The following is a 23,223-nucleotide window of genomic DNA, read 5'->3' as shown; positions in this document are numbered from 1 at the left end:
GTTCGAGAATATCTAAGGAACCTGAAGGTGTACAAGTCCACAGGACCTGATGAGTTGCATCCGCAGGTCTAGAGGGAACTGTCGGATGAAGTGGCCAGGCCACTCGCCATCATATTTGAGAAGTCCTGGCAGTCCGGCGAAGTTCCCACCAACTGGAAGAGGGGAAACATAACCCCTATTTTTAAGAAGGGTAAAAAGGAAGACCCAGGGAACTACAGGCCAGTCAGTCTCACCTCCGTGCCTGGCAAGATTACGGAACAGACCCTCCTGGAGACTATGCTCAGGCACATGGAAGATAAGGAGGTGATTGGTGACAGCCAATATGGCTTCACTAAGGGTAAATCGTGCCTGACAAACTTGGTGGCCTTCTATGATGGGGTTACAGCTTTGGTGGATAAGGGAAGGGCAGCTGACGTCGTCTACCTGGACCTGTGCAAGGCATTTGACACTGTCCCACATGACATCCTTGTCTCTCAATTGGAGAGACATAGGTTCGATGGATGGACCACTCGGTGGATAAGGAATTGGCTGGATGGTCGCACTCAAAGAGCTGTGGTCAACGGCTCAATGTCCAAGCGGAGAACGGTGACGAGTGGCGTTCCTCAGGGGTCGGTACTGGGACCGGCACTGTTCAACACCTTTGTCGGCAACGTGGACAGTGGGATCGAGCGCACCCTCAGCAAGTTTGCCGACGACACCAAGCTGTGTGGTGGGGTCGACACGCTGGAGGGAAGGGATGCCATCCAGAGGGACCTTGACAGGCTGGAGAGGTGGGCCCGTGCGTACCGCTTGAAGTTCAACAAGGCCAAGTGCAAGGTCCTGCATGTGGGTCGGCGCAATCCCAAGCACGACTATAGGCTGGGCAAGGAACGGATTGAAAGCAGCCCTGAGGAGAAGGACTTGGGGGTATTGATTGATGAGAAGCTCAACATGAGCCGGCAGCATGCACTTGCAGCCCAGAAAACCAACCGTGTCCTGGGCTGCATCAAAAGAGGTGTGACCAGCAGGTCGAGGGAGGTGATCCTGCCCCTCTACTCTGCTCTTGTGAGACCCCCACCTGGAGTACTGCGTCCAGCTCTGGAGGCCCCAGTACAGGAGAGACATGGAGCTGTTGGAACAAGTCCAGAGCAGGGCCACGAAGCTGATCAGAGGGCTGGGGCGCCTCTCTTATGAGGACAGGCTGAGAGAATTAGGATTGTTCAGCCTGGAGAAGAGAAGGTTCCGGGGAGATCTAATTGCGGCTTACCAGTACCTGAAGGGGCCTACAGGAAAGATGGTGAGGGACTGTTTATCAGGGAGTGTAGTGACAGGACAAGGGGTAATGGGTTTAAGCTGAAGGAGGGTCAATTAAGATTAGATGTCAGAAAGAAATTCTTTACTGTTAGAGTGGTGAGGCACTGGAACAGGTTGCCCAGAGAGGTTGTGGATGCCCCCTCCCCTCACGGCCAGGTTGGATGAGGCTTTGGGCAACCTGGTCTAATGGAGGGTGTCCCTGCCCGCAGCAGGGGGGGTTGGAACTAGATGATCTTTGAAGTCCCTTCCAACCCAAACCATTCTATGATTCTACAATTCTATGATTCTTAAGCACAAGGGACACAAAACTTGCTAAGAAACAGTTCTGAGGAGTCCGTACAAACACGGAGAGACTCCTGACTTCTCTTCCATTAGCATCTTTCTATTGCGATCAGTGCCTTAAGCTTATTAGATGTGGAAAAACCAACACTGTTTACAAAGCAGTACACTGAAGAAGTAGAAAGACCACCAAAGTTTCTTTCAAACACGGTTTGAGAGGAAAAAGTGCTAGAGAGGGTATTTTTAAGTTCTGAAGTGAGAACAAAACTGATCTGTGTATTACTGCGAGAATGGATCAGCCAGGTAGAAAACAGTAAAAAAAATATTGCCAAAAAAATTCAAACTATGTTAGCTCAAATAAAGTCACTTCATGTCTTTATCTGACATTAGCCTGCTTTTTGCTAGCACTTAATACGTGTTTCTACTGACAGAGCTTAAAAGTATTGAAAGTACCTTTGTATAGCAAGGAATTGGTGGTAGGTTTCTTTTGTTAATACAAAAGAAATAATCTGAATTTTAATTCTCTGAGGTATATACAGGAATGCTTCAGATACACACAGCATAAACTGAACAAAAGACAAGAGTTAAACCAGAACACGAGATGTGATCTGCTTAAATCCTGACTTCTTGTAAGAAAAGCTGTTTCTACTTCACCTAGCATACTACACCCACAACTAAAGCTGTTAAGAGTATCACGCTGTAAGAGGAAAGATAACAATAAACATACACATATTAAAACCTGAAAAATTCTGATTCAAAATTAAGAGTTCCTTCCAACAAGGCTTATTGACGGTTTTGTTTTTTAACCTATCTGCATTTCAGTACTTATACTCTTTAGAAAACTTAACTTTCACATCAAAGTCAAAGAACATAAAAATTAAGGTAGATTCAGATACAGTATCTTGAGAATAACCATTACCTGCATAAATTAGTTTTTGGCCAGCTACTGGAAAAGCATCTTTCCCCCTTTCTGATTCAATCTTCTCTTTCAGTGCCTTCACCTGAAGAACAGAAATAGTCTTAATGAAAAAAAAAGAATAGTAGTTTCACAATAAGATAGATCAAAAGAATTCCAGCCACCCCAGCCAATAAGTCAGCCTCAACGGAAGCACAACTGAAATGCCTCTACGCGAACGCATGGAGCATGGGGAATAAACAAGAGGAGCTGGAGACGTGTGTGTGCCTGCAAGGCTATGACCTTATTGGCATCACAGGGACATGGTGGGACAGCTCCTATGACTGGAGTGTTGGGATGGAAGGGTACAGGCTCTTTAGGAAGGACAGGCAGGGCAGGCGAGGAGGGGGCATCACCCTCTACGTCAATGACCAGCTGGAGTGCATGGAGCTCCACCTGGGGATGGATGAGGAGCTGACCAAGAGCCTATGGGTCAGGATTAAAGGGAGCGCTGGGGCAGGGGACATCATAGCGGGGATCTGCTACAGGCCACCTGACCAGGGGGACCGAGCAGTTGAAGCCCTCTATAGGCAAATAGGAGCAGCCTCACACTCACACGCCCTGGTCCTTATGGGGGACTTCAACCACCCTGACATCTGCTGGCGAGACAATGCAGCTGAGCGTAAGCAATTTAATTGTGGCTTACCAGTACCTGAAGGGGCCTACAGGAAAGCTGGTGAGGGACTGTTTATCAGGGAGTGTAGTGACAGGACAAGGGGTAATGTGTTTAAGCTGAAGGAGGGTCAATTTAGATGAGATGTTAGGAAGAAATTCTTTACTGTGAGGGTGGTGAGGCACTGGAACAGGTTGCCCAGAGAGGCTGTGGATGCCCCATCCCTGGAAGTGTTTAAGACCAGGTTGGATGAGGCTTTGTGCAACGTGGTCTAGTGGAGGGTGTCCCTGCCCACAGCAGGGGGGTGGAACTAGATGATTTTTAAGGTCCCTTCCAACCCAAACCACTCTATGATTCTATGAATAAAAAATACAAAATTAAGTACACTTTGTTCTAAGTGCTAAATACTAAAAAGTAGTTTTCAGCCACATCTTGATTTATGACAAGTTCGTCAGCCTTCCAAAGACATCACTGTAACCACCTGCAGAGAATGTGTTTTCTTCCCAAATAATCTCTTGTGCATAATCAAATTAGGTAATTCCTCTATGAGAAGTCTTTGAGTATGAAACAGTGAAAAATTGAGAAATTTGGGCAAAAAATGCTTTGATCTACTGACCCATTTCCTGTCCCTCTTCCTTCTCTGAATGCAGGGGGTATACATGCTATACATAGCTGATGGCTTTCTTCATCATAATGACTCTTCAGAGAATGCCTGGTTTTTTTGGTAAGGTCACCATGATATTCAATTTAACTCACTGGAATGACTTCCAGTCTTGATATACAAGGACATGTGCAAACTGTCCAGTTGTTCCTTTTATGTAAGTAGTTTTCAACTCTTTCCCCCTCCTCCCTAATTTCTGGAGTTTGCACAGCAATTTTAAGCCCCCACACAATAGCATTTTGCCTTATTTACTTGCTTATGCAGACCACAGACATTTAGTCCACGCTTTCAGAGCACAGTATACATAGCTCAAATGACACTGTGTTAGTTGTCAGGTATCAGAATGCCCATATTCTTCAGGAAGACTGCGTAACGCTATCCTAAAGACATAAAGGATGTTCCTGTAGAAGCATTTCTTTACTGATACATTTGAAATCATGTTTTAAGACAAACTGCCTGTACACAAACACTCATTCTTCTTGCTTCCTGAGACGCTCCCAATATATGTAAAACAATCAATGTTACGAACTTATTACTACAAACTAACTCCACCTCCTGAATTTTTTTTCCTGAATATTCACAAGCTTTTTTCATGAAACGTTGCAATTGAGATGCATATACTTAGCTATTTAACCAGCTAAGCACATGAAAATGTGTTTACCTTAGACAGCTTAACCAGACTGGCAACTACTTGTGCCATAGTTAGCTGTATTATTACCATTTCTGGTTAATTTTTAAAGCTGTAGCACACTATTATGGTTGCCGGAGTATTAAATACACTGAAACAGTATTTCAGGTGCTAAATGGTAAATATTTACTGAGAAGTTAAGCTTTAGTAATTCTCAGCATAACTAAAATCTGTCATCCACTTCACATGTCATTCATGCTTCCTGGCTTCACTTTATTCTTCTTTTAATGATGTCTTTAGACCTTTGCATTACCTTTCCCCTTTTCCTTCATTGGTCCCCTTGCTTCTCCCTCTTCCTCTCGGATTTTATTTCCATGTTTCTTTATCAACCTCTTTACCGGGTGTATTGGGTCTGGCTGAGATGGAGTTAATTATCCCCACAGCAGCCCTCATGGTGCTGTGCTGTGTACTGGTAGCTGGCAAGGTGTTGATAACACACCTATGTTTTGGCTACTACTGAGCAGTGCCAGCACACATCAAGGCTGTCTCTCCAACATTTCTTCCCCCCCCAGCAGCAGGCTGGGGGTGGGCAAGATCCTGGGAGGGGACACAGCCAGGACAGCTGACCCAAACAGACCAAAGGGATATTCCATACCATATGATGTCTGCTCAGCAGACATACGCTCTCAGAAACTGAGAGACAGCCGGAGGAACAGGGCAGGGGCATTCTTTTTTTTTTTTTTTTTTTTTAACAATGTTTGTCTTCCGGAGTAAGGAGTACACATACTGAAGCCCTACTTCCCAGGAAGTGGCCAGACATCACCTGCTGATGGGAAGTAGAGAACAATCTTTTGCTTTGCTTCCACGTGCGGTTTTTTTGCTTTAGCTACATTAAACTGCCTTTATCTTGACCCATGAGTTTGGGGTTGTTTTTCCATCTTATTTTCTCCCCTCCCTGCCTTGCTGAGGAGGGGAGCGATAGAGTGGCTTGGTGGACACTTGGTGTCCAGCCAAGGGTAAACCATCACACGGGGCTAAATCTTTCAGTTTGGATGTTTGCTCCAAAAGGGAAAAACATACTTTAACACTCACAATAGAGCTGCACCTTTTCAGCAGTATACATAAAAAGGAGTTTGTTTTACCAAGCTTGATGACCCAGCAAAGGAAGCCTGCAGAATCAAACCTCTTCTCTAATCTTACACCTCATGTAGGTGATTAAATCACTAGCCCTACAAGGATACAGAACACAAAATATGACTTCCTTGTGGGACTACACCAAAATAGGAAGTCAACTGTTTTTTTCCTCAGCAGATGGAGGAAGGATGCTCATGGTATTCTTATTATACATGCCATCCCAGCACCTGCCAAAAGCTTTAGAATCAGTCTCCAGCCAGCCAGTTGCTTTTCCACAGCAAAACTAACAGCAGCTCACTGCCCCACACAAGTCTTCAGGCAGGGTAAAACCATTACTCATTTTAATAATGATCTGCTAATAGCATCATTATTCTCATGTACTTAATTTACAAAAGCCTGCTCTATCCCTGGACTTACATTTACTTACATTTACTCTTCTAGAGTATCTCCTTGAAAAACTAAACATCTAATATATGAATTCCCCCCCCCCCCCCCAATATTATTTAAGGCTTGAAGTCGCTCACCTTACAACTGAACAGGCTCCTTAGGCCACAGATAAGCCATCAAGAAGTGTTTCCTGAACTTTAAAGTATTGGATACTTCAGGCAACTCCAGTTAAGTGTCCTGCACCCACTAGGGCAAATTAACCCCCTGAATCATGTTAAAAGCCTGTTATGTTTTCAAACGCTTACTTTTTAACACATTGCTTACCTAGTCATATATTTATGCACTTGTACTAATCACTCAAAGATGATGTTTCAAAGTTTCTTCTTTCTCTCACAGTCACCACATTCATAACAAATATTGTAATAGGATCGACAGGTATAATCTATTTTGAGGGAGAAAATTAAGGCTTGTTTCATGTCCACTGCACTCAATCAAGTTACTGGTTTCAAATGTCTACTTTGCTTCCTCATGTTTTATTCCAGATTACGGTCTTTTTCCTATAAGGAACAAAACCAAAATCTACTCTCTCAAATGTCCCAACAGCTAAATGTGGTATTTAGGTCAGGACACTAAGTGCACGTGTTAATTACTACACAATAATTGGATCCACACAAAAGAGAGAACATATTTATTGTAGTAAAATATTGACAGTAAAATTCCAATGATCCATTTGCCTTTGCTGTCCACCTCATGCGCAGTGCTTCCCCATACTGCTATGTGACTGATGTACTGCAAGTGACCTGGGGCACTGCTCTCTTCCAAAACCTTCTGTGTAAGTCTGTGACAAATGATAGGGCTGGGCTTTCATCCCTTTGGCAGGTGCCACTCCTCTCCAGAGATAAGCAAACTGCAGTTTACACTACAGGGCCAAGGGAACTGAGAAAAAAATGTGGTAGTTATGACAACGGCTGAACAAGCAGCAGTATTCATAGACTTACAGAATGGTTTCGGTTCAAAGGGACCTTTAAAGGTCATCTAGTCCAAGCCCCCTTGCAATAAGCAGGGACACCTTCAACTAGATCAGGTTGCTCAGAGCCCTGTCCAACCAGACCTTGAATGTTTCCAGGAATGGGACATCTACAACCTCCCTGGGCAACCTGTTACAGTGTTTCACCACCCTCATTGTAAAACATTTCTTCCTTATATCTACTCTGAATCTACCCTCTTTCAGTTTAAAGCCATTACCCTTTGTCCTATCACTACATGCCCTTGTAAACAGTGCCTCTCCAGATTTCTTGTAGGCCCCCTTTAGGTACTGAAAGGCTGCTCTAAGATCTCCCCAGAGCCTTCTCTTCTCCAGGCTGAACAAGCACAACTGTCTCAGCCCGTCCTCATGGGAGAGGTGCTTCATCCCTCTGATCATCTTCGTGGCCCTCCTCTGGACCTGCTCCAACAAGTTCGTGTCTTTCCGGGGCTGGGGGTCCCAGAGCTGGACACAGTACTCCAAGTGGGGTCTCACAAGAGCGGAGTAGAGGGTGAGAATCACCTTTCTCAACCTGCTGGGCACGCATCTTTTGTTGCAGCACACATTGCCAGGTCATGTTGAGCTTTTCATCCACCAGCACCAAGTTGTTCTCTGTAGGGTTGCTCTCATTCCCTTCATGCCCCAGGCTGTGTTACCATCAAGGGTTGCCCTGACCCAGGTGCAAGACCTTGCACTTGGCCTTGTTGAACCTTACAAGGTTCACATGGGTCACCTTCTCAAGCTTGTCCAGGTCCCTCTGGACGGCATCCCATCCCTCAGGTGTGTCCACCGTACCATAGAGCTTGGTGTCATCTGCAAATTTGCTGAGGGTGCCCTCAATCCCACTATGTCATTCATGAAGATATTAAACAGTACTGGTCCCAGAAGGGACTCCTGAGGGACACCACTCATCATTGATCTTCTGGACATTGAGTTATTAGCCACCAGCCTCTGGATGTGACTACCCAGCCACTTCCTTATCCACTGAACAGTCCACCCATCCAATTCGTATCTCTCCAGTTTAGAGAGAAGGATGTTGTGGGGGACTCTGTCAAAGGCCTTACAGAAGTCCAGACAGATGAAATCTGCAGCTCTTCCCTTGTCCACTGATGTAGTCACTCCATCACAGAAGGACACTTCGTTGGTCAGGCAAGACTTGCCCTTGGTGAAGGCATGCTGGCTGTTTCAAATCACCTCCATTCTCCGTGTGCAAACCTTTTAGGAGGATCTGTTCCATGATCCTCCCAGGCACTGAGGTGAGGCTGACAGGTCAGTAGTCCCCAGGGTCCTCTTTTTCCACCCTTTTTAAAAAACAGCTGCAGTATTTCCCTTTTTCCAATCACTGGGGACTTCACCTGACTGCCATGACTTTTCAAATCTCATGCAGAGTGGCTTGGCAACTATGTCAGCCAATTCCCCCAGGACTCTGTGATGCATCTCATCAGGTCCCAGGGACTTATGTATATACAGGTTCCTCAGGTGGTCATGAACCTGATCTTCTCTTACAGTGGGAAGAACTTTGCTCCCCCAGTCCCCCACCTTGCGGTCCATCCACTCAAAGAGGTGTGGGAAGAGAGGTTGCCATACCCCTCAGGACTGTGAACTCCACCAGTGCATGCCCACTGCAGCCCAGGCTGCCTCCAATCTTGACGTCACCAATTAGCTCACTTGCATTGGTGACCATCAGGTCCAGTATGGCATCTCCTCTGGTAGGGTTGTCTATTACCTGGCTTAAGAAGTTATCCTCAATGCACTCCAGGACTCTTCAGGACTCAATCTTTCTTTCTCTTGTAGCTCTGCCACCAGGCTGAGTAGATCATCCACCTGGTCACACCTCACACAGCTGTTCTCAATACTGCTATCTGTTCCCAGTGACAGGCTCTGGTACTCCCCACAGTCTGAGATCTGGGTGGCTGCATGTTTTTCAGGAAGCTCTGTCTGGGTTGCCACATCCATTCTGGCAAGCGCAGAGGACAGCTTTCTGCCAGGTGGATACCATAGCTAAGCTCCTTCCAAGAGGGTGATGACCACCAACTGAACTTGCTTCTTAAGCTGGTAGGGTGACAATGCCCTCCCTGTGTGCCCTCCTGCGCAAACTGCTGTGCCAACTGCATCATCAGGCCCTGCCTGACATGCCACGCTCCATTTGCCCACAGTGCTCCTGGTGGCTTGCACTGCCTGGGCTGCCTTCTGTAGGCATGAGGTGGCCACCGTGGCTCTGGCCACCTCACAGGAGACACACCAAGTGTCCCCTGTGAGAGCTGCCAGCTCAAGGCAGGTCACACTGCTCCCCTGGCATCTCCTGGCCTCAGGAAAACCCCCTATGTGCCAAGACCTACTGCTCTGCTGTGGGCCGGGCCAGTTCAAGTTTATACTGTAGTTCTAGCACATCTGGTACTGCTGCACTGGAGGGTGGTGTTACCTCATATTCAAACCTCAATAATATATAGTTAATCTCCAATCCCCATTGGGTTTTCACACAAGTTAGACATAGTTGTGAAGGGTAAATGAATTCATGCAACCACCCTTTGACTTTCCAGTTCTTTGATATGACCATTTATGGGAGAAAGCGAATCTCTGTTGTTCCAGTATTGTAATCAGCATTCCATTTGAGTTGCAGCCAGCACTAATCAAAGTGATGCCTGTAGTTCTGCAGCTAACGCTCCTTCTAAGACGTGAGGCAGTTGAGGTATCAAAGGGGTATCATTACGCATTTCTACAACGGCAATGCTAAATATTCAGTGTTCTCGTGGATCCTCACAACATCTGTTCCTCAAAAGTCAGTGACCACGATGCAAAGGTTTGTCCCCATCATGAGGTTCACAGTTTCCTTTAGTGAGACCGAGTTCAGCTTCTACTACATGCAGTTTCTGCTGGCCTATATAAAGTAGGAGTTAAGGTTAACTTACCTGTAAGTTACTGTTCTCCTATATACACTATTAACACACAAGCTCCAGTAAGAGTACTGCATGCACTGCCTGCTAGACTCCTACTCCAAACATGAACCTTCAGGTTCCACAAGATTGTACCCATAAAAAAATAAGTCAGAAGCCACAGACTGCTTCGTGATTTTCAAGAGACTGCACTTCAGCTGTAGAATCCTCTTTCCACAGTCCAGAAAACCCCTTTGGATCCCACTCCTGACATAGTTTTTATTAATGTTGTAGTTTAGGTCAGGGCAGACTAAACACATAAATTACTATGCAATAATTGGATCCACATGAAGGAGTTTGGTATTTATTGCCTCGGTGAAGTAGCTCTTATTAATGCAAATAACGTTACAAAGTTAGGTGAAAGCAGTCATCTCTGCTTCCCCTTTGCTTTCTGACAGAAGCAGGGCTACAAGCACTCAGAAGGAGCAGCATGCTGAGCTGGTGGTGTCAGCTGCCTTTGCTTGGAGCGTGGTGACTCTAACTGTGTAAGCTTGGTCCCAGGCATCCCTAGAGGTCCTCCACAGCCAGGTGTCACAAAACACAGTGGTACTGAACATAGCAACAAACTATACATTTACGCCTCAAAGAACAGAGGCAGTCTTTGGCTAAAGCTTGTCAATACAGTGGCCATGACTAGCTTCTTAAAGGAATTAAAAAAAAAATGGAAACGCTGAAGAGAGAAGACCATTACAGTTTTCAGTACTGGTCGTCTTTATTCTCTGTACTTGCCATATATGCCAATCAGTTTAAGAACAGATCGTATACTAAATTCAAGTACAAATTACTTCAGTTCTCAGACACATTTCTCCAGCTCACAGTTAACGAAAATCTAAAATAAATTTAAGCTTAACATAGCTCAGTTAATTCACAGTATTTTGCTAACTATATCCATAGACACACTGCCATTTGCAAAAGCAAATACTGTGAATTTTTGCCAAAGATATCTAATGTGTTAAGGTAATTGACAGTAGCTTAACTCATCATGAGTTCCAAATTATTACAAATTCTGTAATGTAGTTCAAGTTGTTCCTATAAAACCGAAAATATACAAAATATTCAAGTATCTTCCAGAAAATACATTTCAGAACATTGTTTAACTGTTTTATACAGAATAGTAATTTGCATAAGGGAATCTGCCATATCTCAAATGAATTCACTTAAGTGATCATATCTTTTCAAAGGAGCAAACAAAAAGGACTTCTACTTAAGCCTACTCTGAACTACTCTAGTTTGAATCTGCAAGAGAATACAGCCAGCTGCAGATGTCAGCATTCTCCTGTTAGAGGCAGAAGTTCAAGAAACACTCAGGTTAAATAAACAGTGCCTGCCTATTCTTTTGGCTTTTGTCACTGCCTTGCCTAAGAGGCCAGAAACATCCTCATTTGCAGACGATGTACAATACTAATTCTCAGAATAAAAAGGAATATATAACAGCAGATACATCTAATTTAACAGTAACATGCTGGTGCCATAAAATTTCCTCTTGTAGTTCTAACTGGAGTGACTGAAGACAGCACCCACTAACAAGAAAATACACGTGCCCTTAACTCTGCCAACAGAAAAGAATACATAAAAGTGCTCCCTGAACAACCTGTGTTTCATCAGACACAGTAGTCTGAGCCACCTTCATTTAGATTTAAACTGTAAATGTTGCTTTTTCCAGGAGAAAAGAAAAAAAAAAAAAAGAGAAGCCCTCTCACTGCTCTTCAGACAGGCAGCTGCACCTTCCAGCTAATGGTACAGCGAGCTGCTGAAAAGAACAACATCCTAAATTTTGCCTCTAGCAAATTAGGTCACTGAGAATCTATACTTCAGCATCTGATGGTGATCAGTTCAGGGTTATTAAGTGAAAATTAATTTCGGGAAAGCACACCCAGCACACTGATATGTCAAACTTTGAAAGCAGCTTTAAGATACACAGTCAATCTCTGTCTCCATAACATTATGACATATTTTTCTCAAAAATACAGATCTATAACCCAAATCTTCAGGCTACTTAGCTTAGTTCCACCTGATCAGAGTTCAAAATATATTTCAGTACTCAGAGAATCCCATTTTCCTTCTGCCCTAATAAATTTCGCAGCAGAATAAAGGCAACCAATACTTAATGCAACACCTTTAAGAATGAGCATCAATTCTTCTGCAAACACTTACCCTAAAAATTTAGAAACAGCATACCGACGCACTACAGTGGTCAACTTACAAGATGATTTTCTTCTTCCTCCTATGAATTTAGATGCTAGACCCTCCCTGCTATTCAGAGACTGAACACAATGTCCTCAAGAATAAATGCCATGCAATCTGTTTAAGAGTCACAGCTGATGGACTCCTAACTGAAAAAACAGGTCTTCCAAAGAAACATCAGTCCCTAATTCTGCATCCCAGCCGGACATCCTAAAAACAGTTACATGAAACTGCTAGTGCTAAGTTGCCCAATTGTTCCCTACAGTTATTTTAGCCAGCTAAGCAAGCAGGGCATGCTGCGTTCCATCTAGGCAAATAGTTCCCATAGCTCAGTACATTGAGCAAACTCCCTCCGTTCCCTCTCGCACACTAATTTCCATTTCTCCTACCTTACACACCACGCTAATATAGAAGAGGAAAAGAACAGTTAATTCAAAGTCACATTTCGTAATTCCTAATAAAAGAGAAAAATACACTTCCATCAATTTTAATTTATAATTACACAGGCTATACAACACAGGCAAGATAAATTTCCGAATTTCTTGAGATCTATAGAGAAACCAAATATAAAATTGAAAAGGATCCCTTCCGACATCAAGCCACATACCCACCCTCCAAACCACAATCTTCATAAGGTATCTGATTCACCTTCACCTAAAGACACAAAGTAATTCACTGCTACTTCTACCACAAGGCTGCTACAAAGTTTATTCTGATGTTGGAAGCCTTTTCCTAATTTCCAGCCCAAATTAATTCATAGACTATTAATACTCATTTCTTCTTATGCTGATGCTGTAATGCAAGCATTAATGGCATTCCCACCTCCTGTGGTGCTTACCACTGTAAAATATTCATACAACATTACCAAATCTTTCTCCCAGCTTGTGAGCTAAGCTAGCCAGGGCCCTTTAGTTTCCTTTCATGTGGGAGTCTCAGTCTTCCACACCCTCCTAGCACCTCTTTCCTCCACCTGCTCTGGTGGAAATTCATGCCCCTTGAGTGGCCAGCACACAAACAAAAAAAAGGCATCATCACTCTTACTGGAAGTTCCAGCATCTATGAGCTTCAGGGCTTCATCTTTTACTAAATCCAACTCATTAACCTATGCTGCTCATTTGACAACCATTTCCAAAAGACTGAACCCCAATCAGGCAGCCAAGTACTAACATTAAACTCTGTATTCATCATGTTTCTATTGATTTTTACTCAAAATCATCAAATTCTTAACAGATTAATAAAAGGACTATGAAGAGATGGATCCCAAGACTAACTCTGAAAGACCTTCACTACTAACCTACCTACACAGTTAACTGTTTCTTTTTTTGAGAAGAAACCCCTAGCAGAGGGGGTTTTAAATCTGTCTTATAATTCTCTACCTATCTCCATCTTTTCTGTAATAGACTAACAGGTTTCTCCCAGACACTGGGAAAAGCCATCATTTAGACAAAGACGAAAGCTTTCAGTTCAAAGAGCTTTGCTCTCCTCTTCCTCCTCCCTGAGGGAGGACATGCTAGTCTGAACACCTCCATTCAGAATTTAGACTTAATAATCCCAAGTTTTCCCTCCCACCACACATTATACTGCCATATAGACATGGCTTAAAGTCAGGTGAGGACAATGCAGTTGTATCAGACAATAAACCAGCTAATGTAGCAACAAACTGACCAGCGCAACAGGTTTTATACCTTTAATTAAACTCCATGATCAGCAACAGATTCATAGAATATATTATGCCTACTATTGAAATGTCCATAGAATAAGAAACTACTTAGCTCATAAATAAATGCTTTGTAGTAGCTTTGCTGATAACATTTGGTTCTAGCTACTTCCCTCTACAAATAATAAAAGCAGATTTTGGTGGCACAAACCTACATTTACAAGTATCTCTCATACTGTCTTCCTGAACAAGACAAATCATATTTAGTCAGGAGATCACCTCAATGGCTGCATGAACAGATTACTGCCCTACTTCGGGTCCCAAAGGCATAACAGATACAGTAATTGAGAAAAACCATAGAAGAGGAAGACTCTTGTGAAAACAGAAAGGTTTACAAGGTTAGTGAGTGACTGGAAAAAAAAATGTACCCAACTAAATGAGGCATTTAAAATTATTCCACTATTTTTAAACAGCCTCATAGACAGTATAAAGCATTCATAAACTTCTGCATTTACTACTTGCATTTACTGTGCTGAAGTTTGTATACAAAGCAGCAGTGCTGTCTGGAAGACAAATAGTCTGCAATTGGCAAGGTACAAATCCAAATTTAGCTCTGACATTTACTTCCTGAGCAATTATCTCTGCCTTTCTAATTTCCTCTCCAAAACTGAGCTCATCTACACCTAGGTGAAGCTTATCAGTCTAGCTGTTGCTGTTATACATTGCCCAGAGATCAACAAAATTAATTTCTGATCTCAGAGATGGCCTCTACACACATCTACCCTGCATTTCAAAATTGATCTAAGCCCTGTTTAGAAGAGGAGACACTAAGGCCAGTTTTCTGATGCTAAATAGTGACTAAGAGAGCTGCATACATGCAGCTTTGTACTAACACATGACCACATAAATTTCAACACTAAAAAGAGCTTTAAACAATGGGGGGGGGGGGGGAAGCTCAGCTATCTGCACCTTTCAAAAAAAGCAGAAAGGTGTGTCTATTGACAGCTCTTAGTGCTCTCTATGAACCCACAAGGGCATTGTTTTAAGGAGAAAGCTTACATTGCCTGAGTGGTGACTCTCACATGTTGATTAGCATAAACAAATCTCCAGTACCTTTAAGCAGACAATTTTTACAAGGATATTCTCCACAAACTGATTTACAACGAGTCTAAAAGCAATATAGTAGTTTGAGTCTGAACAAAATTGACAAGACATTTTAATTATAGAAAGGTACTGTAAAAAAAAAACCCTTTCCCAATACTGCATACTGAAAATAACGTGATTGCCTCTTACAAATACACTTATCATTTGAGATTGTGGACCTGTTGTGCTACTCTTGCAAGAAGATAATGAAAGACAGTAATTGTACCAAACAGATTTACCACTTACAGAGACAACAAAGATAAATGGCAAACAGATGTACCATAGGGTGGTTGCCCAGTCTCAGGAGTAGACACTCCTGCATGAGGGCAGAGACCAATGCATCTTTATATTCACCAGATCCTGTAAAATAAAAAGTCGTTTGTTTCAGTGAGTATACTCCATCCAAGTATCCTGCCTGGAACAGTGACCAAAGATACAAACCCTGGTGGGAGAAAGCATTGCCAGCCATATCCTTCAGTTCTCTAAGTTTACATAGCCCTATAAATTTCCCTTCAGAAAAGTACCTTCCTATGTTTCAGAAATACAATGAAATTAGAATCACAGAATCATTTTGGTTGGAAAAGACCTTTAAGATCATCGAGCTCAACCATTAACCTAGCACCATCAAGTCCATCACCAAGCCATGTCCCTAAGCACCACATCTACGCGTGGTTTTAAATTCCTCCAGGGATGGTGATTCAACCACTTCCCTGGGCAGCCTGTTCCTGTGCTTGACAACCCTTTCAGTGAAGACATTTTTCCTCATATCCAACCTAAATCTCCCCTGGTGCAACTTGAGGCCCTTTTCTCTTTTCCTATCATTACCTTCAAAAGGTTTGCCAGTAAACATGCTCTTGTACACACAAGGGCAGCAATGAGACTGTAGACAGTAGCATGGTTACCTGCTCATATTATTCTTTAATTAAAATGTACTCCCCACTCCCCATAAGTTCCAAAGGGAACACCTCCCAGCCTGTTGTTATCCACATCAAGGACAGATACCTTTGCTTACCAATCATACCTGTAAAATAGACTTTAAATATATTAGACACAATTATGTACAGAGCTATCCGCAAGTGCGTACAACGAGTATATTTAACTTCTCACTTTACTGGCCACCTTGGGAATGGTGGTCCAAGAAAGTTTGAATTGTTGAGAAAAAAACAACACACAATATTAAAAGTACAAAGGTAACTTTCTCCTGCTGACAGCTAAACTGGATAAGAACATTCCAAATAAAACAGTTGTAAAATTATGGTCACAGAGCCAATGCATGTGAAAAATGCCTAAAATGTAAAAACATACTCTAATATGAATAAAATTAGTTGTATTCATAATTTATGCTATCTTAACCTTTCCTTTATTAAATTTTAAAGAATACATGTCATCCTCCTTTAAGTTCTTTGGAAATTATAACAGTCACTAGAATTTAAGGAAAATATTCCTAATACGTGAAAGCCTAACCTTCTTCAGCCAAGAATTATAACTTTTCCTTGCTTGAAAACTCTAACTCTAGCCAGGAAACAGGAGAAAAAGACTAGCTACTGAAGAAAAGCACTAGTGAAAAAACCCAGCTAATAAAATGAACACAAATTATCAGAGAACATAACTTGAAAATGCTAGTCTGCAAAGGAAGTATAAAAATGAAAAAAAACCCCTCTTATTCTGGTAGTCTCTGAAGCTACCATTTCTGCAGAGTCATCTATCAAACCTCAAGCAGCAAGTATAAGCCCTTCAAATTCACACCTCCTCTGACTGTGCAAGTATACAGACTCATCAATGAAATCCTAGGAGATGCAAGAGCAACGTAACAATCCTCTAGAAGCGGAGAAAGATACCTGCTGTAAAATCCAAGAATTAACGAAAAATCTCAGGACTTGAGACAAAAACACATCTTTAACCTGGAAGGATATTTCGGATTTTGAACAGGGTCATGAGAACACTTTTCCTCAGGGAAATATAAAAACAATCCTTTTATCAGCAACTTCCGTAGCATTAACCTACGCTGAAATACATGTAAGAAGGTGGTCATCAGAGTAAGTTCATACGTTACAAGCCTCAAAGTCAGTTTTTACCATTTCACCCAGCAATATTCTCTGGCTTTTGCAGAACTGTTTCCAAAGTTAACTCTTCTGACAAAATAAACTACAAATTCAGCATTAATTGCGTTAACCCTTATTCTTCACTAATGCTGCTAGATCAGGAGGTGTTTTTCCAACAGTAGCCCACAGTTTACCAGGAGAGCTCTAAGAAATATGATCAATACCTTTTACAACAACCCATTACTGGTTTCCATGCACCTTTCCTAGTCCCAGACAGAACAAGAATTGATGCAAAGTATGCTTCAAAATTACATAGACTTTCAATACTCATCTCCTTTTTTATTACAAGCTTTAGTATAGCTCTCAATACACTGAATAGATATAGATGTAAATAAGAAAATTTTGTGGGTTCACAAATCACTCCATCCATTCAGATGACAGTCTGAACTAATTCAGAAATTTATCACTGCACTCTCTGCAGAGAATTAAAGCAGCTTGTCATTTTATCATACACACCCTCCATGTACATATCAAAGAGTACCTCCCTTACGTGTACCACCTTGTTCTCCACAAAGTCAAAATGTTTTTTATACGCCCTACAAATCAGAAAATAATTCTTTGTGATAACATTGTCCTTTGAAAAATGAGAGTAGTACCTCTTTCTCCATGCATTATACCTGTTTTATCTAGAAAAACGAAATATATACCAAACTTCACTTTTTCCTTATTACATACCCTTTGGATCCTGCTTTTGCTGGAGTGCACTCCCCACACATTTAATATAGCTTTGGTTAGTATCTAGCCTAAATGTCTAAACTTAAAAACCAGGAGCTTCCAGCAGCAAAGGGGCATAACATTATCATCCAAAAATCCACTTACACATGTTTAACAATAAAGCATAAACATATTAAGTACGCATCAGAACATGGAGAAGTTCAAACTTCCACAACTAAGTGTCCTGTTGACATGGTGTTAAACCAGCAGGCACTCCCTGCTTGTTCAAACATTGTGACAGAACCATGACATGTGAAAGCCATATTATGTGACACAGGGACTGCTGCCAAAAGACTACTGACATCCTGAATATTCCTTGCAATTCTCTGCATTTTGACAATCGAGTTTTTAGGTTACAGGCACAGGGAAGCTGAAAAGGAAACAGGGCAGACTTATTCTTAACTTTCTTTGACAGTTGAAAGTGTTTGTTGAGGTTTTTTTAAAAGCCTATTTAATGTTTTCAAAGTGATAATTACAACAGAAGCACTAGATTTAGAAGCCTACAACGTAATCACAGTCACTCAGACAAGAGATGTGGCCACACAGGTCTGCATCAGTTTCAGACAGGGCTTATTATTTGCTCCTAACACAAGGCTTGATGTATTTACCCTCTCACAGTCAACAAACACAAGCAGCTGCTTATGTAGCTAAACGCATTCTTTCATTTATCCCGGTTAAGTCTGAATGCTCAAGTACTGAGCTGCCCTGCTCAGAACACTAGAATGATTACAACGGGTAAATCCACCCCTCTACAGAGCACAATGAGTGCAACATTGATTCCCATGCACTCCAGAGGGATTTTTCCCCCCAAAACTTAAAAAAAAACAGCCATGCCTGCAAAAATTTCTGAAGTTGATAATAAGCCTTCTCAAATAACAGGGCCTGAAGCTAAATCTTTTCAACTTTTGTAGTCAGTCAGAATATTTGACAGTCTTCATCTAGCACATCTACAAACAAGACTACTCCATGCTTCAAGTCTAATTTTTATTCAGTCAAAATGCTCTGTGGGCATACTTTAAAAAACAACTAAACCAGAACTAAAGTGAAATTATTAAAAGCATGCTTTCAACTTTAAAATCAGTTGCTTGTGTAAAAGCTGTAACGAGCCTAATAAGTTATTATGAAGTGTGTTGCTTCAAATTCTCATGTTTAAATACTCCTTACTATTAATGACAGCTTTCAGTTACAAGCATAACTTCTTTTAGAATACTACCTTGTACTGTAATATCAAGTCTCTTCAGATTAATTTTGTATTGAGAATAAGGCGAGAAATTGCTAGAACCAGAATCCAGTTTTAGAGAATCAGAATCCAATTTTAGAGCAACAAGTTTCCTGGGCCTGTCACAACTAGATGATTTTTGGCCTTGTCACAGCATAAGGCACAGCTCCAAGTAAACAAGCCTACCTCTAGCAGAGAAACACACACATACAGTTCAAAGACTAAAAGTAATTTTTCCTGAACTCCACAAAAAACCCACAAGTGTTTCAAGATGTTAGAAAATTAATCTAAGAAACCAGCGCACTTAGCTAAAATAAGTAGCTTTCAAGATGAGACTGAGAATTTTCAAACATATACTTGTGAAACACTTAATAGATTACATTTCGAAGCATTTTCCAATTTTAACAGATTTAGTTTCTAACTGAAGGCTCAGAAGTGTTCTCTTTATTAAGTTCTACACCTTAGAACACTTTCAGTAAAAATTTCTTTCTAATTTTCTAAGAAGTAGACTAAGGAAATTTAAATACATTTTTCATTTGTAGCAACTACATTTATAAACAATGTGTGCAGTCTAATTTCCCATAATCCAACTTTTAGCTAATGCATTTTGCTGTCTCATAAGCTGGCAATATTCCTTCAGTCCTCTCCTTGATTTTATTTCCCGGGACCTTACTGAATATAGAGAACAGGAGAAGAGATGACAAGAGAGCTTTTCTCAGTTACAAGTAAAGACTAATGCTTTAAACCATCGAAGGTTTCCAACACATGCTTCAGCTAGACAACATTTGTCATCTCTCTCTGCCACACTGTCCAACCAAATGAACCCTTACTCTAACTTTAAACGTCATCCTTTATTTTTCTTAAGATGGAAGTGGAAGATGGTAAATCAACAGACTTTATAAAAGCAGATGCAATGTTCCATAGTTTCCAGAGTTTCACTGCCTGGATGTCACATGAAGAGCTGCCGCAGACACACCTTCAGATGCTAAACTCTCCAAATCTTTCAAAAGAAGGCCACAGGGATGTCTGGACTTGGCTATCAGAGGCAACCATCTGTGCTCAGGCAAGTGACAAGGCAACTTCCAACCCTGCAAACTCACTTAAGGCCCTTCTCATCTCAGAACACAGTATTTCTCTAAGGATTTTTCAGCAGACTCCCATGTGCCAATAGAAAACACTTACCTTCAACCAAAATGTGTCCTCTCCCCCACCCCAGTCTTGTAAGTACAGAGATACACAGTCACTGCAACCTGCCAATAAGGGAGACTAACTCTATTATTTATATGCTTCACCACACACCCGGACGCCTGCTCTGCAGGAGACACCAACATTCACCCTACAGCAGTTAGCAGAATCTCACATGCACTCCCTCACCTCGTAAGCGCAGATTAATCACTACAGCTCCTGCTGTAGGAAAAACAATAAAGCATTCCTGCAATCGTCCACCTTCATCAAACACAGTATAAACGTACCAGGATGCATCTAAGAGCAAATGCTCACGAGCTCCTATCCAGTACACACTCCTGCAGAGAAGTGCCCTACAATTCTCCGGACATTTCCTTTCTAGGTGGGAATCTGTGGAGAGCAAGCACCACGTTTTCCTTCTGCTGCGCTAACCCCACACAAGAGGTCATGACCTGCTCCCAGTATTCCCTATTTAAAACAGCAGAGACTACTACTTTGTCCCATGACCCACTAATCCACGAGTGTGGGCATGTATATTCCTGAAAGGAAAAAGTTTAGCTTCCTATAGTCCTCTTGCTCCTCTCCTCCAGAGTACAACGGGAGCTATTCTCCCACCTTCTGGGCATTCTTCCCCAAAACGACGAGGAAAGCCCATCCACGGGCGGATTGGCAACAACAGCCCCCTTCCTCCAGCTATGAAAGGTCATTCTTACCCAGCAGCAGACCTGTCTGCACCCCGAGGAAAAGGGGTCACCCCACGACCACACGCATCCCAGAAAAGGGCCCGCATGACGTCCACCCCCCTCACGCTGAAGCGCCCCGCTCCTCTCCCCTACGGTGGAGCTCACAACCCCCACCACCCCGGCCGGCCCCGTTCCTTCCCCCCCGCACTCTTAAACTCTTCCCGGGGGGGTGACCCCATCGCTCCTACACAGCCCCGGGCGCAGGCCCTCACAGAGGCTCCGGCGAACCCTCCCCCGGCACACGCTGCCCGCCCCTCCCCCAGCAGAGGGGTCCGTTCTCCCCCTTTCCGCATCTTGTCCCCCGCCCCAGGGGTAAGGGGAAGGCCCCCACAACTCCGGCCGGGGCCCGCGACGCGCTCTCTCGCCCGGGAAGAGGGAGAGAGGCCTGAGCCCCGGAGGGGACGGAGCGCGGCGCTTCCACGGCCTCCCGCCCCCGCGCGGGCCCGCACCGTCTCCTCAGGGTCGATGTCGATACGGAAGGTCTGCTGCTGCAGCGTTTTCAGTGTGATCTGCATGGCGGCGGCAGCGGCTCCAGGCAGGCCGCCCGTCAGGGTCGCGCTCCTGCCCCCGCGTCCCTCGCAGTTCTGCGGGACAAGCGGGGAAGAGACGGTAGACAGAGGAGGAGGCGGAGCAACGGCTCGCCCTGTGCCGTGCGGCCCCGGGGCGCCAGTCACACTCAACGCACGGCGAAGGCCGCGCAGTAGAGGCAGGACTCGCCCCCCCGGCCCAGGCAGAGGCGGGGGCAGGGAAGAGCAAAGGCGGCGGGGGGGCGGAACGGTACGGCGGGTGCGAGCCGCTGCTCGGCGGGAGGGGTCAGGGCAAGCGGCGTGCGCCTGCGCGGGCTCGCGGTTCTTCTCCCGCCCGCCGAGACCCTGGAGGGGGAGAGGCGTGGGTCCGCATGCGCGATTGCCCCGACTGGGTGACGCCCACTGGTATACCCGCCACCGCTCGTCGCCGTCACGGCCACCTCGCGCCCGCGGCGCCAACTGAGGTGCCCGTAATGCGCAGGCGTGGGGAGCCGCGCGGCGCGTGCAGGACTCACTACGCAGGCGCGGCGGGCGGCCGAGTTGCGTGGAGCTGAGCGACTCTGGGGGAGGGGGTTATCTGAGTGGGAAATAGAGCTATGTGCACATGTATACACCGCTTTTAAGTTACTGTTACAAGTTTATTCATACATACTTGTTTATAGAGTGCAATAGATTCTGAAACCTGCAGCCTTTTCCTGCAGGATAGCTGAGGGTGGTGTTGGGTTGTTGAGGCGTGTGTTCATCTGCCTTTCCATCTGGTGGGTCTCCACTAGCTGGGAGCTGGGGTTCTTCTGTGTCTCCTCGCTGGCACGTATACTGTGAGGTGGCTGTGCCGCTGAGTGAGCCACCTCCTTGCCTCAGCACACCAAGGGACACACGTAGCTCTCTTCGCCCATGTATGTGCAGTGGATAATAATCTTTCCTTCCCAGTCTCTCTGCACAGCCATACTTTAAGATGGAATGCCTGTTCAACATGGGCACAGTTCGTTAGCAGCATTGGCTGATGCACAGAGACCTCAACTGACAGGAAAGAAGCTTACCTGCCAACCACAGCAAATCTCCAGTTCAGCATGCTGAACGACGAGGTCACAGGTGTGTACTGTGAGGCACCCAAACCCTTCTCTGCCCCATACTGAACCAGCCCCAGCCCCACAGACTCTCCTCTCAGGGCAAGTACTTCAGTCCCACAGTTCACGTGGCCTCCCCTGAGCCCCTCTGGTTTGTCAGTGTGTCTCCTGTATGGGACCCCAAACAGCACATGGTGCCTGGACGAGCCCTGATGGGCGCTGCACAGAGGGGATCACCCCTTCCCGCCTCCCCGCCCTGCGTAGGAGAGGGAATAGGAGAAAATCCCTGAGAGCAAGCCAAGTGCTTCCTGTGACCCCCCCGTGGGAGGAAGCCGGGGAGCCCAGAGGGCTGGCCAGCAGTGCTGGGGTGTGGGGAGAGCCTGTGGGACTTTGTCCTGCAGCCTCCCAGGGAGGCTCCAGGTGCTACCGAGGGAACCCTCTTGCTGCATGTGCCTGGCGACATCTGCCCTGACCAGAGTGACCTGATGGGGCCCTGGGAAGATATGGCCCAGGCCTCGGTGACTGCTATGAAACACCGATGCCGAGCACAAGACAAGAGATGGGGGATGGAGCGGGCGCTGGTGTTGGGGTAACCCCAAACGCGTGTGCTGGGGCTGCAGCGCTGCTGGGCTGAGCGCCGTGGGCAAGAACGGCCTGCTGTGACGTCCCCAAGCGCTGGACGGTGGTGTCACCTAGCAATGAATTATGACATCCCTGAGCGATGCATTGTGACCAGGTGTTCCTCGCTGCTTATAGCCGGGCGCCGAGCCTCACA

The 23,223-nt window shown here is 44.4% G+C and overlaps 1 protein-coding gene across 2 annotated transcripts in view; it reads right to left on the bottom strand.

The window, feature by feature from the left end:
- Nucleotides 1-21,753, bottom strand: part of RAD23B (RAD23 homolog B, nucleotide excision repair protein) — a 46,144-nt gene extending 24,391 nt beyond the window's left edge. The window contains exons 1-2 of one of the 2 annotated variants that reach the window (XM_054809271.1): nt 21,304-21,753; nt 2,492-2,573 (exon numbers count right to left, since the gene is read on the bottom strand). In XM_054809271.1, coding sequence (XP_054665246.1) covers nt 2,492-2,573; nt 21,304-21,369 — 148 coding nt within the window. In that variant the 5' untranslated portion in view covers nt 21,370-21,753. The remainder of the gene's footprint in view (nt 1-2,491; nt 2,574-21,303) is intronic. The other variant, XM_054809270.1, reaches the window with a different exon arrangement.
- Nucleotides 21,754-23,223: the final 1,470 nt, after the last annotated feature.

This window comes from Grus americana, chromosome Z (assembly GCF_028858705.1).
Source record: "Grus americana isolate bGruAme1 chromosome Z, bGruAme1.mat, whole genome shotgun sequence".
In the NCBI taxonomy this organism is placed as follows: Eukaryota; Metazoa; Chordata; class Aves; order Gruiformes; family Gruidae; genus Grus; species Grus americana.
This window is presented reverse-complemented; position numbering and strand designations above follow the sequence as displayed.